The sequence below is a fragment of the Electrophorus electricus genome, chromosome 3, assembly GCF_041902795.1.
Source record: "Electrophorus electricus isolate QZ-2024a chromosome 3, ASM4190279v1, whole genome shotgun sequence".
NCBI lineage: Eukaryota > Metazoa > Chordata > Actinopteri > Gymnotiformes > Gymnotidae > Electrophorus > Electrophorus electricus.
This window is the reverse complement of record NC_137499.1, coordinates 41,204,491-41,221,741: the sequence shown is the minus strand read 5'-3', so window position 1 is coordinate 41,221,741 and position 17,251 is coordinate 41,204,491. Positions and strand designations below refer to the sequence as shown.

Sequence of the window (17,251 nt, the reverse complement as noted above, 5' to 3'; positions counted from 1 at the left end):
TGAGATGTTCCGTCTGGAGAAACTAGGCAGGTTGCTTCAGTCAAAATCGGTTTCTTGTCGGATTCCAACATAATATTGGCTATTGCAAACTTCTCAAAACACTGAGCGTCGTTAGTAAATTTGTAGTGTGTTTAGGAAGAGTGTTTGTTCAAGCATGCGCGGTGTTAACCCAGTCGAAAAGCCCAGTGAGCTACTCATAGGCGCATCTTCACTTCTCGTCTGTTCTAGGCACGGACTGGTGTTTCCTGAGTTGAGAGACACTCAGCTGGCTGGAGCCCTGTTGCTTTTCCCTGGGTTGAGACACAGCTGGAGCCCTGTTGCTTTTCCCTGGGTTGAGACACAGCTGGAGCCCTGTTGCTTTTCCCTGGGTTGAGACACAGCTGGAGCCCTGTTGCTTTTCCCTGGGTTGAGACAGCTGGAGCCCTGTTGCTTCCCCTGTAAAGTTCGCGGGAGTGATGGTGACGCAATATCCGCAGAGTTGGACCGGGGAAAGTTGTTTCCTGAGTGCAGGAGTTGTTCGAGTCTTTTCAGAGAGCTGAGCTGGCTGTGTGAACTTTAGTTCAGATTAGCGCTCACAGGACGCAGGAATAGATGTCCATGGTTGTATCCAGCTAACAGTATCACAGTAAAGCGGATGGGACGTGCCTAGTTTGAAGAGTTTTATCATGGAAGTGACGGATAAGACAGAGACTCTCAACGAGGCCGGCGACAGTGTCGGTATGTAGCCTGTTAGCTTAGCTTTAGCTTTCAGTAAAACGCTTAGCTGTGTGTGCACATGGTCACTGAGCTCACTATTAGTGATATTGTGATATAAGTTAAGATAAGCAGTAAAAGCTGCAGGGTGAACGCTTGCCACAGAGGTTTATGGCGTGGGAGAGCAAGCCAGTTGCCTCAACATTCACGTCTAGCCAAGTTACTACCTGGACTTGCATTGACAGACGTGCATTTAGCTTGCAAAAATGCGTTTATTGTGTTCCGAAATATAAACGTCTTTTTTTGACATTTTAGTTTTATTTGGCAGTAGGTATTCTGTGTCATCCAGAAACCTGCGATCAACAAGTGGTTTAACAACACAGTCTCCCAGTAGAAGAGGTGTCTTTGAATCCGTGAACCAATTTCTAAATGTTTTTTGTAAATAGCGGGGATATTCTCCTTATGTCTATCAGTTTTATGTTTATTTTTAATACATTCCTTTCAAATCCGTATTAATTACAGTTACAATGTTGGCGATGGTTTACACCAAACACTGCGTCACATCAGTCCTGTTTGACCGCATGGTTCCAGCCTTACTCTCTTTCCAGTCTTCCAATCTTTTTGCAAAATCTTAAAGCAATTTGCGATTCAGTTCTGTCTTTTTCAGTTCCACCGGAGTCCGAAGCGAATTCGCAGACTCAGCTGGCGGAGTGCAGAGCTCAGCTGGAGCACTGGAAAGGCGTCGCGACGATCTGCGAGCTAAGCAAACAGGAAGAGTTGCAGGAACTGCAGAGAAACTATGACCAAGAGATCCAGTCACTCCAAGAGGCCTTTAGAGGTCGGGAGAGAAAGCGAAAGGAAGAGTGAAGAACCTGAATACGTTAATCTTTGATACCAAATAAAATTCCTTCTCACCTATTGTGGCCAGATGACTTGCATTGTCAAGCTACACTATTAGACATTAATGGGGGTGCACAGAGAGACTACAATTTAAACTGATATAATCTAAATCTGCTTTCATCCCTTCGATTTCTGTTCTCTCGTTACCTTCCTCAGAGACCGTCTCCCAGTATGAGGCCAGGATATCTGCGCTGCAGTCGGAGCGTGCTCAGTGGAGGAGGGCAGGGGTCACTCCGTACAACAAGGTGTGTGTGTTAATGAAAGGGGAATTCCATAACATGGTCTGTGTGTGACCTTAAAACTGACCTCCTTCATTTCTCCTCTTTTTGTTCTGCTACCATTTGAGTGACCCACTCATTCTGTCACTTTTTTACACCCCTGCCCCACCACCGTAGGACAGCATAAAGAAGGGGAGGATGGAGACATCTCCACCCACTGAGACACCGCCCGTAGCCCGCCCCCACCCCGCAGACCCTGCTGCTGAAGGTGCTGAGGAGGACAGTAAACCCCTGGAACTGATGGCAGAGCCCTGCAACCCAGGATGCGCAGGCCTCCACATGGAGGGATTCTACACCCAGCACTTTGACTCTGCCTCGCTCTCCTCCTTCTCTATGGACACGCCCTCCCTGCCCAGGCGCACGCCCCCTCAAGACGATACAGCCTCCCTGGTTTCCACTGGAACCCTGGTGCCTGAAGCTATCTACTTGCCTCCGCCAGGCCACAGGCTGGTCACGCATGCAGACTGGGATGCGCTGCAAGCGCAGGTCAGTGCGGCGCTAGTAGAGGCAGCTGTGGTCCTGGTGCCTGGAGCTTTTTGGGCCAGTTGTTTAATGTAAGTGATAGTGTAGGACATGTCTAGCAGCAGAGGATGGTGGTTGTGTTCTGACTGTATATAAGGGCATGTAATGAGAGAGTTCAATGATCTGACACGATATGTTGTGATAGTCTTTTAACGGCACCATGTGATATCTTGTTACCTTCCTTATTGTGAGAATCCTCTGAAACTCTTCTTGCATCCCAAAGCAGCAGCATTAAATAAATCTATACACTCCTCACATAGTTAAAACAACTCACTGTCCACAGAACCACCTTTACACATATTTAGAACCATACACTTAGGCAAGCTATCTACTAGCTGAAATAACATTACACTTTTCCCAGTGTTGCATATTGCCTCTTAGAAATAGTGCTGCATGCTTTAATCTAAACATCTTAAGTGTTGTAACGTGTGTATTTGAAAACGGAGCACTGTATTCATGGTGTAGCACATGTGGAATGCTACTCGTTAGTCTCCCCGTGTTCTTCCTGTGGGCAGTTATAAAACCGTTGTCATTAACTCACAACCTTGGAACAAATTCATGAACATTTTTAAATAAAATTTTGTTTTATTCCTGAGATTTTACAGTCTTTGGTATACAGAGTAAGCAACATTTGAGAACCGACACCTTCTTGTCGAACTCCGACAGTAGTAATGATCGGTAAAGATCATGTCTTGTTTACTTTTACCTGCTGTACCATATTTAATGAAAAATGTTTAAGCTTAAAGTCATAGAATAAGATGGAAGTTAATATAACTGGACCGTTTTCTTAAGTTGGCCGTGTATGTGGGGCCTGTCTGCATGCTTTAAGACAACGTTCATCTCCATTTCTGCCTCCTTTCCAAACAGTGCAGCATCTGTATGGTCCCAGAATGTTTAGATTAGTTTAGTAGAGTTTGTGTGGGAGTTGCTCCTCAAAAGCTGGACTTGTGGGGGTCTTGCCTGAGTTGTTTGAATTTCCTTTGTAAAGCTAGAGTCTGCAGTGCAGCCATGGGTGCATCCAGTTAAGTCCTTTATGTCAACTGGTCTTAACATCATTACATCAAACTGATCTTCCAGAATGTTTAAAAGACAGTAGCTCAGTGAGTGTACATTTTTGACCTACCACAAATCTGAAATGGTGAATTAAAACTGAACTAAATCTGTTTTATTAGCTAAAATTCCCCCAGGAAAAAAAAGGGATTGCCTAATTTGAATTCAGCTCTGTCTCGTCTTATATATTCATTTTCCACAACCTGAGTGCCAACCAACACAAGATGCATATATTGTTTTAATGGGTGCTTTGTGTTACGCTTTCAGGTGTCGGAGCTGCAGGGAGAATTGGACCGTATGACAAAGGAGAAGCTGGATATGGAGAAAGAGCTAGAGACACAGTCCACAGAGACCCAGAAACAGGTAACGAGACCTCAGACATTTCACATGATATCCCTTAGCATGTCCTAAAACGTTAAATTTACAATCACACTTAAAATAGACTATAGACCTAAAATATGGCATTGAGAAATTGCACATGCATGTAGAGTGGGTCAGGGGTCAGGCACTGTTTCCTGAGTTCGGTGATGTTTTTGAAGAGTTGCGGATAAGGTTATTCTTGGAGAACCACCTTGCTAGACCTTGGACTTCATCCCTGTAGGCTCTGCTGCCAAGATAAATCCTACCATGGTCAAATCATGCACAAACTTGCTGGTGTGTGTGGGGGTGCAGTTGTAGGTGTAGAGGGGGCAGAGGAGGGGCTCAGCACAGAGCCCTGTGGTGCCCCTAAGTGCTAGGGAGGAGGAAGCATGAGGGCCCGTAACAGCGTGTGTGCGTGTCTGTGTACGTGTGTCTCTATTACTAAGGTGTCAGTGCTCCAGTCTCAAGTGCAGACCTCTGAGACCCTCCTTCAAGAGTTGCAAAGATCCTTCAGCCAAACACAAAGTGCTGTACAGAGCAGATTGGTGAGTGCCAGTTAAATGACGCACACAGCGAATGAGTTGGTGGCAAGAGGTGTGTGTGTCTGTGTGTGTGTGTGTGTGTGTGTGTGAGTGAGGGTTGTATGTACGTATGTTTGCATGTTTTTGTTGGTGTGGCCAGTAGTGGTAATGGCCCTGTGTTGTATGCAGACAGAACTGTCTCTCTCACAGAAAAGAGTGTGTAGTGAACTCTGCAGACTCAAAGGGAAGGAGGAGGAGAACAGCCCTGCAGGAGACAAACACCCCCCCCTCTTTGCTCTACAGGTAACAGGCCTTCTGTCTGCATGCCTGTTTGCATGTGCACTTGTGTTGTGTGCATCTGCATGTGTGCGAGAGAGAGCTGAATCTGGTGTGTGTGTGTGTGTGCGCGTGTAGGAAGCGCACTCTGAGGAGAGGCTGCGTATTGAAATCGTGACCCTGAAGGAACAGCTGGAGATGCGTACAGAGGAGAGTGGTGTGTGTGATCTCCATTGCCTCCCTGCCTCATGTCTGCATGTCACTGGTCCATATAATAACCGTGTGCTCTCTCTTTCATGATCTCTGTCTGCTCTCCCAGAGGTCTTGGAGGGTGAGTAAAGGTTTAACATTTAAATTCTCCCAGAAATCTCTGTGTGTCAGCTATGGTTGGGCCGTATACCAGTATTTGTGTGTGCGGGTGTGTGTGTGCGGGTGTGTGTGCACACTTCAGTCCAGCTCTCAAGCTTGAAAATAGAGACAGACCGCATCCAAAGTGAAAAAGACAAGGTATGTGGAAACCTATTGAAATAGACATGCACATGGATTGCTTGTTTTATTCTTCTTTAATGCTTTAATTGTCTTTAATATGCGTGTGCCCATGTGTATAGTTGGAGGGTGAGCTTCAGGAGTGCCGCACTGAGCTACAGGGCCTGCGGGTGGCGCTGTCGCACTTACAGAGAGACTGCAAAACACAGAGCCAAGACAAGGTACACTTCCCTTCCAGACGCAGACAGAGACTCCAGAGTAGTGTGTGCGTGAGCCTACCATGGTCCTACCATGGTCCTGTTCACTTTGCTCTGTTGGCTCTTCATGCTGAGCTACAGGAGCATAGGACTTAGGGAGTGGGTTTCTGTGTGTTGCTGTTCCTAAACATCAGCCCCTATGATGTGTGTTTATCCTTTCTGCCTCCCACTCTCACGCAACCTCCTGTCCTGACACTGCTGTGCTTCCCGTCTCCCCTCACAGGCGGTGCTGCAGCAGCAGTGTTTGGAGCTGCGCAGTCAGGTCATCAGTCTGCGCAGTCAGCTGGACACCAGCCAGGCTGTGCAGAAGGACTTTGTGCAACTGTCCCAGTCGCTGCAGGTTGGCTGCCCCTCACACAGACTCGCACTAACACGCCGCTGAGTGGGCCAGTCTTCACTCTCTATCACGGCTTTGTTTAAAGCGTTCGACACACTGGCCAGTCTGGTGATTATGGGCTCCAGTACGTCAGCTGTTCCTGCGTGTTTCTCTCCACTTTCTAGGTGAAGCTGGAGCAGATCCGGCAGTCGGACTCTCTGCACCAGGTGCGGCAAGTGCTTGGGGAGGGACTGGAGGTGGAGGCCGAGTGTCCCGGCAGTGCCTCGTGAGCCTCGTGGAGACCGGCGCCTTTACTGTGGACCAAAGCTCTGCCTTACAGGCACAGACGTGCACCAGCCCTTAACTGTGCCAGCTTACCTTCTGACTTGTTCTCACTGTTCTCATTAAGTGGCATTAGCCAGACATTTTCTAATACAGAAGTAAGCGTAATATTTTCTCAAACAGGTCTAACAGTTGGTTATACTTGAGGTTTAAGCAAAGCTAGCACACTGTCATGATGCAGACATCAAACTCATATAGAGTTTCTCTTGGCCAAGATTCATGATGACTCTTGCCATCTTAATTTATATGCACACACAACACATTCTCATATTTGTAAACAGCTATATGTTCATAACTGTCAAACTTAACAAGTGCCAAATTTTGTCTCATATTTGATGTTATAAAAACATAGATGATGCCAGTATGATGTCATGAATGTTATAACTTGACACAAACACTGGCAGGTTTATCATGTCATTCCTGGTTTTGATGTTATGCTGACTGGTCGCCATCTCCTTATACTGAAACAAGGTTTAATGCTGTATGTGGTTTTAATCACCTGTTCAGTTCTTTTCCTCAAATAACTCCCTCTCAGTTTTGAACACGGCAAGTGTTCACCAGCCCAAGAGGGCAAGGAATAGCTTTGATATAGGAATGAGAGAACATTTTAAACTAGATATCAAATATACACTTCACATGGCATTTTAGTGTGTGGAAACTCCATTTTCAGAGGAATAGCATTACTGTCTTTGGACCAGTATGTCAAAATCAGGGCAGGCCTACATAAAGAATTGGTGTATGTCTGAACACTTCCACGGGGGACGCTAGAGGATCTTTCTTAAAGGCAAATGCTTTACTGTGGGGCATGAAAATAGACTAATATTGTACTGTTCATCCTCTGGAAAGGTGCTTTACCTTGTGAACTCTTGTAGGCTGTGAGCTACTGTGACCCTGCGTTTTCACTAGAGTTGCATCTTACAACTCTTTTGTGGTCTAAGACTATACCTTGTCTGGAACATGTGCATAATATTGGTCATTATGTAGGAATGGATTGATTTGTGTTGGTATAATGATATCATGCTGTGTGGGTGTGCACCATTGTTGGGTTTACTAATCATACTACTTACTGTACATTAGCTACTGGCTTCATTGCAGGTCTAGTTTTGTTTTCCTTCAGGACTTCTTACCTCTTGCAGATTTCATCTTGGATGTCTTTTATTAAACTTCCTTTTTATCCAAGGCTGAATGCTGGGCTCGTGTGTGTTGATGGTTGCATGTACTTGCATTCTCCAGGCAGGAAGAAGCGTGCGGTATTGTCCCACAGAGCATGTGCATTCTCCAAATCTTGCCAAAACCCATGGGTTTAGCTTTTAGCATTTTCTCAGTGCTCGTGTTCTTCCTTCATGCACAAAACACAAATCCACACAAGGCACTTTTTCTTAAATATATATCTTTATTTTTTTAAAATAATAGAATCATTAGAATATCAGATTACTGTTTATTATTCTATAAATATATATTAATTTAAATCACAATACAATCAAACAAATTTGTTTAGCTCTTTTTCTATATATTTCCCATTTTGGGGTGTGGTTACTTGATGATGATCCCTGTAAAGTGATTGGTTAGTTGGTGAACTCCTTTCCCAGTTGCTAAGCAGCCTTGTTCTTTGGTGCGCTTCATCATTGGCCTCTTCGTCTCTTCTGTTTCCTGCCCTCCTAGTGTTCAGTCCCATTTTTTCGACACCAGGTTGTCATCTTTCTCTGAGGGGAGAGAACAGGCTCTGTCAAACATGGAAGCACACTTAGTTCAGTGTGGATGTTTATCTTCAGTTTAGCCATCTGGGTTAATGTAAAGGCTGATAAGTCAGCTGTAAACCAGCACTACTGTGATCTTAATGCACACTACTATAGTACTATAGTTGAAACACGATGCAGACTGTATAATTGTAATAAAGTCAAATAGTTGCTGTCTCACACATGTGAATGTGATATGTTCAGTCAAACTCACTCTTAGCTTGTTGAATCCAATGTTCTAATTATACAATGGAGTTATTTTTGTCCAGACTTAATTATGAATATGGGATGTGATTCTGTCAGTTGGCTCAACAGATATTTGATTGGCCTTAATGGTGTTCTAGAGTGCTCCAAGAGAAGAAGGTGCGCACACACGCACATGATACAAGGCAATAACATGCATGTGATGGCATTTTCTCACATGCAACCAAACAACTTCCTAGGGAGAGAGGATTGTGGGATACCTTACTCTGTTACAGGAATTGTGAAGGGAACAGGATTAGGCGGGAATAAATCCAGGATGGACGGATCCAAGTTTGGAGGTTAGGGAAGATCAGAGCAGGTTGTAAGGAAGAGGATGGAGGTGAGTTCATGTGAAAGGGTTGGGGGATGTGAAGAGGACACAAACTTGTGCAGTATTTCTCTGAATATCACATGTAGGCGGGACAATAAGAGGAAGAGAGATGTGCTGTGGGAAAGACCTCGCCGAGAGCAGTGTTGGTACTGCACAGGAAATGGACTAAGAGGAAGATGTTTCATAATCATTCTCCAAAACTAGTTATTGCATAACTCTAGTATGAAATTAGCAAAAGTTATAGATTCTATGAGCAATCTACAGTTGTGTAAATAAAACAAAATGATAGAAACATCAATTTCATAGCAACCTTTCACAAGAAAGTGTTTTTTGTATGTTCCCTTGATTGTTTTTTTTTTTTTTTTTTTTTTTTTGTGTGTGTGTATGTGTGTGTGTGTGTTCCTTACGCTCCAGGTAGTTTCGAGCAATAAACTTGAGCAGTTCATCAATGAGGATGACCGGGAGTGAAAGCTTCATTACGACCACCCACTGATCCAGGGTCAGGTGAGTCAACTTGAAAATCACCTGTAGAGAGCCAGACAACACGGTCAGTAATGGAGACAATGTCAATGCACAGGGTCATTTTAGTTGCACATTCAGGGGCAGAGCGGCGGTGGACGGACTCACAGGTAGAGGATCAATGTAGATGATCATGAAGTGTAGAGACATGGACAGAGACATGGCGCCCACCAACCAGATATTACTCCAGGGCGGCATGCGGACCAGGGACTGATTCTCTGACAAGCTACACACACACACAAAGGTTTATGATGGTTATGACATGAATTTCTCGTAGAACTTGCACTTATGTGATGTAGACACCCTCTGATGGAGGGTAGCATGACACCATCACTCAAGAGAGTAACTGTGTGATGTCTGCTGTATCGGAGACATATTTGCTCTGGTGGTCAGAGTACACGTTTGCCTCCTGAAAATCCCGGGCTCGAGACCGGATGTGGTTGCTCTCCTTTGCTTTGTATGAATTGATTATTTTTTTTACCATGTTCACCATTGAGGCATTTTTAGTGTGTTAGGAGCTAAAGCATCAAGAGGTTGTTGTAGTCTGACCTATTTAGTGCGTTGCACATCTCGATGGTGACCAGCACAGACAGAGCCATGGTCATGGGGGGGGCAGATTCAAACACCTCACACTCAATGTCGGCGAAGTCCTCGTTCTCGGCGGTGCACTGCATGAAGTGGGACTGAGAGACAGAGAGCCATTCAGACAGCATTCTGTGAGCTGGCTAACCAATCAAAAACATTCAGCCCAGATCTTCTAGCTAACTAAATCTGATGAAACACTGCAACCACAGAGGTAGGACAATAGAGCAGTTCTGTGCCATGTGACATGCCTGCGTTGCTCATTCCTGGTTGATTTCACTTCCCAGTGCTATCCAAACTTCTTTAGTTCTGGCAAATTTTAATCCCCCCCTTTGCCAGTCCGATTCATAAAATGGATTAGAGAAACCAACTGAAATGCCAATCATGAAGTTTGAGGCTATGTGGTGGTTATTCTGAGGTGGAGAGATAGAGGATGCTGGACTCTCACCAGCTGGTAGAAGGTAACCATGGGGCCATCATCAGCATAGATGAACCACCATGCTGCAGCAGCTACTGTAGCAGCGCCAACGTAACCTGAGCAAAGAAAACACGGACAGACATGCAAACAGATGGCTGTCACATGATACATACCAGATATGTAAAAATAAATAACAATCCAGTGTTTGTCTAGTCAAAGCTGAAAGGATGATAACCTTGTTTTGGGCCTGAGATTTAGCACAGTGGCTTTAAAAGTTTCCTAAAGGTTTTGGAGCTTACTTCCGATGGCCAGGTATCTGAAGAAGAGCCAGCCAGAGATGAGGGGCTCCTTTGGGGAGCGGGGTGCCTTGCCCATGATGTCCAGGTCAGGGGGGTTAAAGCCCAGAGCTGTGGCAGGAAGTCCATCAGTGACCAGGTTCACCCACAACAACTGTACTGGGATCAGAGCCTCAGGCAAACCAAGAGCAGCAGTCAGGAAGATACTGAGAGAGAGAGAGAGAGAGAGAGAGAGAGAGAGAGAGAGAGAGAGAGAGAGAGAGAGAGAGAGAGGTACAGTTTATGTCCTATGTATATCTATCTATCTATCTATCTATCTATCTATCTATCTATCTATCTATCTCTCTCTCTCTCTCTCTCTCTCTCTCTCTCTCTCTCTATATATATATATATATATATATATATATATATATATATATATATATATATATATACACAGTATACATACACTGTGCAGAGTGTATACTGTATATATACTTCATAGGTAAACTCATTACAGTATATATACACTGTACAGGGTGTATACTATATATTTACAGAATATACGTACACACATTACAGTATATATACTCTATACACAGTAATACAATCTGATTTTGTGATGCCAATAAAGGTCATTTAAAGTGAAATTGAGAAGAAGGGAGAGAAAGCAAGAGAGAGAGAAGAGGGGTGGCAGGAGGGATTTAAAGACGAGCTGTATCTGTGAAGGTAGAGCAGGTGGAGCAGGATGCTCTAGAGCAGGATGCCCACGTCCCGTCTGTGAAGATAGAGCAGGATGCCCATGTCCCGTCTGTGAAGGTAGAGCAGGTGGAGCAGGATGCTCTAGAGCAGGATGTCCACGTCCCGTCTGTGAAGGTATAGCAGGTGGAGCAGGATGCTCTAGAGCAGGATGCCCACGTCCCGTCTGTGAAGATAGAGCAGGATGCCCACGTCCCGTCTGTGAAGGTAGAGCAGGTGGAGCAGGATGCTCTAGAGCAGGATGCCCACGTCCCGTCTGTGAAGATAGAGCAGGATGCCCACGTCCCGTCTGTGAAGGTAGAGCAGGTGGAGCAGGATGCTCTAGAACAGGATGCCCACATCCCATCTGTGAAGGTAGAGCAGGATGCTCTAGAGCAGGATGCCCACGTCCCGTCTGTGAAGGTATAGCAGGTGGAGCAGGATGCCCACGTCCCGTCTGTGAAGGTAGAGCAGGATGCTCTAGAGCAGGATGCCCACGTCCAGTCTGTGAAGGTATAGCAGGTGGAGCAGGATGCTCTAGAGCAGGATGCCCATGTCCCGTCTGTGAAGGTAGAGCAGGATGCTTTATAGAGCAGGATGCCCACGTCCCGTCTGTGAAGGTATAGCAGGTGGAGCAGGATGCTCTAGAGCAGGATGCCCACATCCCGTCTGTGAAGGTAGAGCAGGATGCTTTATAGAGAAGGATGCCCACGTCCCGTCTGTGAAGGTATAGCAGGTGGAGCAGGATGCTCTAGAGCAGGATGCCCACGTCCCGTCTGTGAAGGTAGAGCAGGATGCTCTAGAGCAGGTTGCCCACGTCCCGTCTGTGAAGGTATAGCAGGTGGAGCAGGATGCTCTAGAGCAGCATGCCCACGTCCCGTCTGTGAAGGTAGAGCAGGATGCTCTAGAGCAGGATGCCCACGTCCCGTCTGTGAAGGTATAGCAGGTAGAACAGGATGCTCTAGAGCAGGATGCCCACGTCCCGTCTGTGATGACCACATGTACTTGCCTTCATTACTCTGTCCTGTACTGTCATGCTGTTATTATCCACTGAATATGTAAGTGGCTATGGAAAAGAGCGTTGGCTCAGTGCCGTGATGCTCACCAGACCACCTCGCCCACGTTGGAGGAGATGAGGTAGCGGATGAACTGCTTCATGTTGTTGTAGATGGCTCGGCCTTCCTCCACAGCTGCCACAATGGATGAGAAGTTGTCGTCGGCCAGGACCATCTCCGAGGCTGACTTGGCAACAGCAGTGCCAGAGCCCATGGCGATGCCAATTTCCGCCTTCTTCAGGGCAGGGGCATCGTTCACACCATCGCCAGTCTGATTGGAGGGCATGTGATCAAGATGTTGGCGATTTCACCCGCAGTGTATTTATTTCAAATTGAGTATATAGTAACTAATTGAGCATATAGTAACTAAAACCAAAGAAAATCTTTGAGGACAGTACTGAGCCTTCACAAATAACTTCTTAGGTTCAATAACTGTAGGTTAGTTCTAGACAATACACAAAGAAAGTAACAATGATGCATAAAATTCTGAAACAGCAGACATACTTCTGTAGATGACATAATTGTAATGTGAACGGGTACGTGCTCATTGCTGAGGTCATTATGGTCCTGTCTGGCTGAACACAGCGGTCAGCTCTCACCATGGCGGTGATCTCATCGAAGCTCTGCAGAAACTCCACGATCTTGCTCTTGTGGGAGGGCTCAACGCGGGCGTAACAGCAGGCCCGACGCACCGCCTCTCTCTGCAGAGCTAGTGGCAGGTCATCGAACTCCCGGCCTGTGAAGGCTCGGCCCATCACATCCTCATCCTCACCAAAGATACCGATGCGACGACAGATGGCCACTGCAGTTCCTTTGTTGTCACCTGGGAAACGGAGAGTGGAGCGATTCATCGTGTTGGAGCAGCGATGGGAGGAGAGAGGTGGTGTACAAGAGCTGCTTCTTGAACAACAAAGACTGCGAGGCTCCAGTATGGTGAGTTAGACATTGAAAACACAAAGCAGACGTCGCATCTTAAAAAAGGGACAGGGCTTACCCGGACCCAGATTACAGCACATGGCAAAATTACACGATTGGAATTCATCTGTTAGAAGAAACCAGGCCTTGGGGAGTGATGGAGAGAGAGAGAGAGAGAGAGCGAGAGCAAGATAAAGAGAGAGCTTCTAACCAGTGATCATAATAACCCGGATGCCAGCAGCCTTGCAGAGCTGAATGGAGCCCATGACCTCCTTACGAGGGGGATCCAACATGCCCACACAGCCCACAAACGTCAGGTCCGTCTGGGCAGGAAGAAATAGAGTGGTGGAGTTAGTGGAGCTTGGATCTTGGTAGCCTCGGAGGATAGCAGAATGTTCAAGATCTGATATGCCTTCCCAGAGGAAGTGGCATGGGTGTGGTGTTTTTTTCAGTTAGAGCCCAGTTTTCTCCCTGGTCCTTTGCTGGGTTCAGTCGTTTTGTCTCACCTCATACTCGACGAACTTGGTGGAGTCCTCCAGGTTCATCTCCTCCTTGCTTATAGGGCTGTCCCGGGTGGCCAGGGCCAGGCAACGCAGGGTGTCGCGACCTGTGCCCCACTCCTTAATGACCGCCAGAATCTTCTCTTTCACGGGCCCGGTCAGGGGCAGGCGGGTGGTGCCCACGCGGACGTAAGCACACCGATCAATCACCCCTTCAGGTGCCCCCTGCAGGTGGAGGTTATTTACTGAGAGACAAAGAGCACATTCTCCATGAGATATTTACATGGAGAGTTTTAACTTTAGATGCCGAGAGAAGCCTTAACCTTGATATATAGCGTGTGTGTGTGTGTGTGTTGCTGACAGAAGCACTCACTTTGATAAACTGTGTGTGTGTGTGTGTGTGTGTGTGTGAGAGTGTGTGTGTGTTGCTCACAGATGCACTAACCTTGACAAACATCTTGTTGCCCAGTGGGGCTTTGGAGGCCTTTGTGGGGGAGCAGTAGACGGACATGGACTTTCTGTCACGGGAGAACTCCAGCGTGAACTCTTTTTTCATCAGCTGTTTGATGACCTAGAGGAGACAGACACAGAGTCGCTCTGGTTAAACACACAGAAGGCAACAAACTACAGACCGACTTTATGGAGCCTTCCAGTCATTTCCACCACGACCATGTGTTTGTTGCCAGAGATGCAGATGTAGTTCACCTCTTAAGCAGCTCTTGCAAACCCTTGCAAAGCTCTTCTATATAACCTTAAACTTAACTGTATTGAACTTCAGATTATGTTAATGAGACTACTAACATTGTCTATTATGTTGTCGATGTGTATTTTGTGTGTTGGGTGTTCCTGGGCCTGCCTTGGGATTGCCCTGTGTGGATAATGAACGCTTTATTGATTGATTGACTGATTGATTGACTGATTGATTGACAGCAGTTAAGTACACTTACCAAGAGGTTACGTACACTTACCGAGCGGTTAAGTACACTTACAGAGCGGTTAAGTATACTTACAGAGCAGTTAAGTACACTTACAGAGCGGTTAAGTACACTTACAGAGCAGTTAAGTACACTTACAGAGCGGTTAAGTACACTTACAGAGCAGTTAAGTACACTTACCGAGCGGTTAAGTACACTTACAGAGCGGTTAAGTATACTTACAGAGCAGTTAAGTACACTTACAGAGCGGTTAAGTACACTTACAGAGCAGTTAAGTACACTTACAGAGTGGTTAAGTACACTTACAGAGCAGTTAAGTACACTTACAGAGCGGTTAAGTACACTTACAGAGCGGTTAAGTACACTTACAGAGCAGTTAAGTACACTTACAGAGCAGTTAAGTACACTTACAGAGCGGTTAAGTACACTTACAGAGCAGCAGGCATTTGCCCTCTCCACCTTGGACAGGCCATGGACATCAGTGTTAAACGCGTTCATCTTCTCCACCAGACAACACAGCGCTGTTTCAGTGGCCTCACCCACCTTCTCGTAGATGCCCTTAGACTGGGAGACAGAGGAATCACGCATCACTCCAGCACCTCAGAGAAACACACACGTCCACATACAGAGTGTCTCTCTCTCTCTCTCAGAGACACACACATCCACATACAGTCTCTCTCTCTCTCTCTCTCTCTCTCTCTCTCTCTCTCTCTCTCTCTCTCTCTCTCTCTCTCTCTCTCTCAGAGAAACACACACGTCCACATACAGAGTGTCTCTCTCTCTCTCTCAGAGACACACAAATCCACATACAGTCTCTCTCTCTCTCTCTCTCTCTCTCTCTCTCTCTCTCTCTCTCTCTCTCTCTCAGAGAAACACACATGTCCACATACAGTCTCTCTCTCTCTCTCTCTCTCTCTCTCTCTCTCTCTCTCTCTCTCTCTCTCTCAGAGAAACACACATGTCCACATACAGAGTGTCTCTCTCTCTCTCTCAGAGACACACAAATCCACATACAGTCTCTCTCTCTCTCTCTCTCTCTCTCTCTCTCTCTTTCTCTCTCTCTCTCTCTCAGAGAAACACACATGTCCACATACAGTCTCTCTCTCTCTCTCTCTCTCTCTCTCTCTCTCTCTCTCTCTCTCTCTCTCTCTCTCTCTCTCTCTCTCTCAGAGAAATACACATGTCCACATAGAGTGTCTCACAAGCAGGCTGAAATGGAATTTCCAACTGACCAGAAGGTGAAATGGTCCTGATGTAGAGAAACTACACATGTTAGAGATAAAGAAGAGGCGAGATGGAGGAGAGATGGAGGAGAGAGGTGGAGGAGAGATGGAGGAGGGTAGTGGTGTAGGTTTCATTTCAACTTTGAGGGGGGACACTGTTCACACCACCCAACCTAACATAATATTTGTGTGGAGGTGGGAGAGCGGGAGCATGCTAACCTCGTTGTAGTCCAAAGAGGAGTCATTACACAGGGCACAGATAGTGGCCAGCTCCACCAGACCATCATGCTGACCACACTGTACAGGTGCTCCATGCTTAGTTCTGCAGGGAACAGAGAAAGTGTGTATGTGTTGTCAGTATATGTGAGATTCTACTTCATTTTGGTTCCTGAGTGTTTGCGCAACACTTACACCTCTCCCTCAGGAGTATACTTGGAGCCAGAGATGTCATACTGATCTAGCGTCACAGAGGTGCCTTCCACCTTCTCAATGATGAACATCTAAACACACAAGGAAACAGATTCTAGGCAGTCTGTGTGTATGTGAGCTAATTTACATTTTATATGGTACAACTTCTGTTTTCTGATAACGCATCTGTATAGTCTGTTTGAGTGTGTGTGTGTGTGTGTGTGTGTGTGTGTGTGTGTGTGTGTGTGTGTGTATGCAGGTGTGTATATACTTGCATCTCACACCCACCTTGGTCACACACATCTGGTTTGTGGTGAGGGTGCCGGTCTTGTCAGAGCAGATGACGGAGGTGCAGCCCAGTGTCTCTACGGAGGGCAGTGAGCGCACGATGGCGTTCTTCCTCGCCATACGCCGTGTGCCCAGTGCCAGGCAGGTGGTGATGACAGCAGGCAGACCTGCCAGCACACACACACACATACACACACACACACACACACACACACAAATGGGTGGTGTTTTAACAAGGCACACACACTGATTTATACACATGGTGATTTAACAAAACACACACATGCACACAGACACATACGCCGATGATTTAACACAGCACACACACAGAGGACTCTGCTCAGTACTCAATGTTTCAATTATAGATAAGAACATCTTCTCACAACGCATCTGAAAACGTACATTTCCATCTTGCTGGTTTTGCTGGAATATTGCATATGGTTGGACACCTCTAACCCTCTAACCCACTTGATTAACTTGCCCAGGTGTGTTGAGAGCTGGAACAAAATAAATATGTGGACTAGCCTGAAAACCTTTGATCTAAAGTCTGATTATGTCTATCTAAGTCTATCTATGGCCTGTCTATATCTGTCTATATCTGTCCAAGTCTGTCTGTCTGTGGCCTGTCTTAAATTTCTGGCCCACTAGTTCTTTATGTGTCAGATGCGAAACATCTGTTCTGTCCTGAACTGCTGATTCAGAGTCTCTCACCCTCGGGGATGGCAGCCACGGCCAGCGCCACGGCGATCTTGAAGTAGTAGACGGCGCCGCGGATCCAGGAGCCGCCGTGCACGGGGTCGCTGAAGTGGCCGATGTTGATGATCCACACGGCGACACAGATGAGCGAGATGACCTTGGAGAGCTGCTCGCCGAACTCGTCCAGCTTCTGCTGTAGCGGCGTCTTTTCCTGCTCCGTCGCCGCCATCTGGTCACGGATCTTACCGATCTCCGTGGAGACGCCGGTGGCAACGGCGATGCCGACGGCTTTGCCAGCAGCGATGTTGGTGCCCTGCAGGGGCGGAGGAGGGGGTGTGGTGGGGTGGGGGTTGGAGACTGAAATGAGTGGATAGAACATCAAAACAGA

At 46.5% G+C, this 17,251-nt stretch overlaps 2 protein-coding genes across 7 annotated transcripts in view; one reads left to right on the top strand and one right to left on the bottom strand.

The window, feature by feature from the left end:
• Positions 1-132: 132 nt before the first annotated feature.
• Positions 133-7,187, top strand: rabep2 (rabaptin, RAB GTPase binding effector protein 2). Of its 4 annotated transcripts, XM_027032788.3 has the most exons (13): positions 148-717; positions 1,361-1,531; positions 1,750-1,838; positions 1,989-2,357; positions 3,711-3,806; positions 4,250-4,348; positions 4,514-4,627; positions 4,739-4,817; positions 4,920-4,931; positions 5,052-5,107; positions 5,209-5,307; positions 5,567-5,683; positions 5,845-7,187. In XM_027032788.3, the coding sequence occupies exons 1-13, from the start codon at positions 666-668 to the stop codon at positions 5,947-5,949; spliced, it is 1,458 nt and encodes a 485-aa protein (XP_026888589.2). In that variant the 5' UTR covers positions 148-665; the 3' UTR covers positions 5,950-7,187. The 4 variants fall into 4 exon arrangements, with proteins under 4 accessions (XP_081567757.1, XP_081567756.1, XP_026888589.2 ...); XM_081711631.1 differs by lacking the exon at positions 1,361-1,531 and having other exon boundaries at positions 133-717; positions 1,994-2,357; XM_081711630.1 differs by lacking the exon at positions 1,361-1,531 and having other exon boundaries at positions 139-717.
• Positions 7,188-7,374: 187 nt separating this feature from the next.
• Positions 7,375-17,251, bottom strand: part of atp2a1 (ATPase sarcoplasmic/endoplasmic reticulum Ca2+ transporting 1) — a 17,865-nt gene continuing 7,988 nt past the window's right edge. Inside the window, exons 9-24 of one of the 3 annotated variants that reach the window (XM_035523679.2) lie at positions 16,879-17,176; positions 16,168-16,334; positions 15,883-15,971; positions 15,691-15,793; positions 14,681-14,812; positions 13,759-13,884; positions 13,320-13,538; positions 13,025-13,136; positions 12,498-12,721; positions 11,949-12,169; positions 10,130-10,332; positions 9,861-9,946; positions 9,380-9,513; positions 8,939-9,056; positions 8,719-8,836; positions 7,375-7,704 (exon numbers count right to left, since the gene is read on the bottom strand). In XM_035523679.2, the coding sequence (XP_035379572.1) occupies positions 7,667-7,704; positions 8,719-8,836; positions 8,939-9,056; positions 9,380-9,513; positions 9,861-9,946; positions 10,130-10,332; positions 11,949-12,169; positions 12,498-12,721; positions 13,025-13,136; positions 13,320-13,538; positions 13,759-13,884; positions 14,681-14,812; positions 15,691-15,793; positions 15,883-15,971; positions 16,168-16,334; positions 16,879-17,176 (2,388 nt within the window). In that variant the 3' untranslated portion in view covers positions 7,375-7,666. Of the gene's footprint in view, positions 7,705-8,718; positions 8,837-8,938; positions 9,057-9,379; positions 9,514-9,860; positions 9,947-10,129; positions 10,333-10,605; positions 11,513-11,556; positions 11,830-11,948; positions 12,170-12,497; positions 12,722-13,024; positions 13,137-13,319; positions 13,539-13,758; positions 13,885-14,680; positions 14,813-15,690; positions 15,794-15,882; positions 15,972-16,167; positions 16,335-16,878; positions 17,177-17,251 lie in introns of those variants that run through there. The other 2 variants (XM_035523691.2, XM_081711629.1) reach the window with 2 other exon arrangements.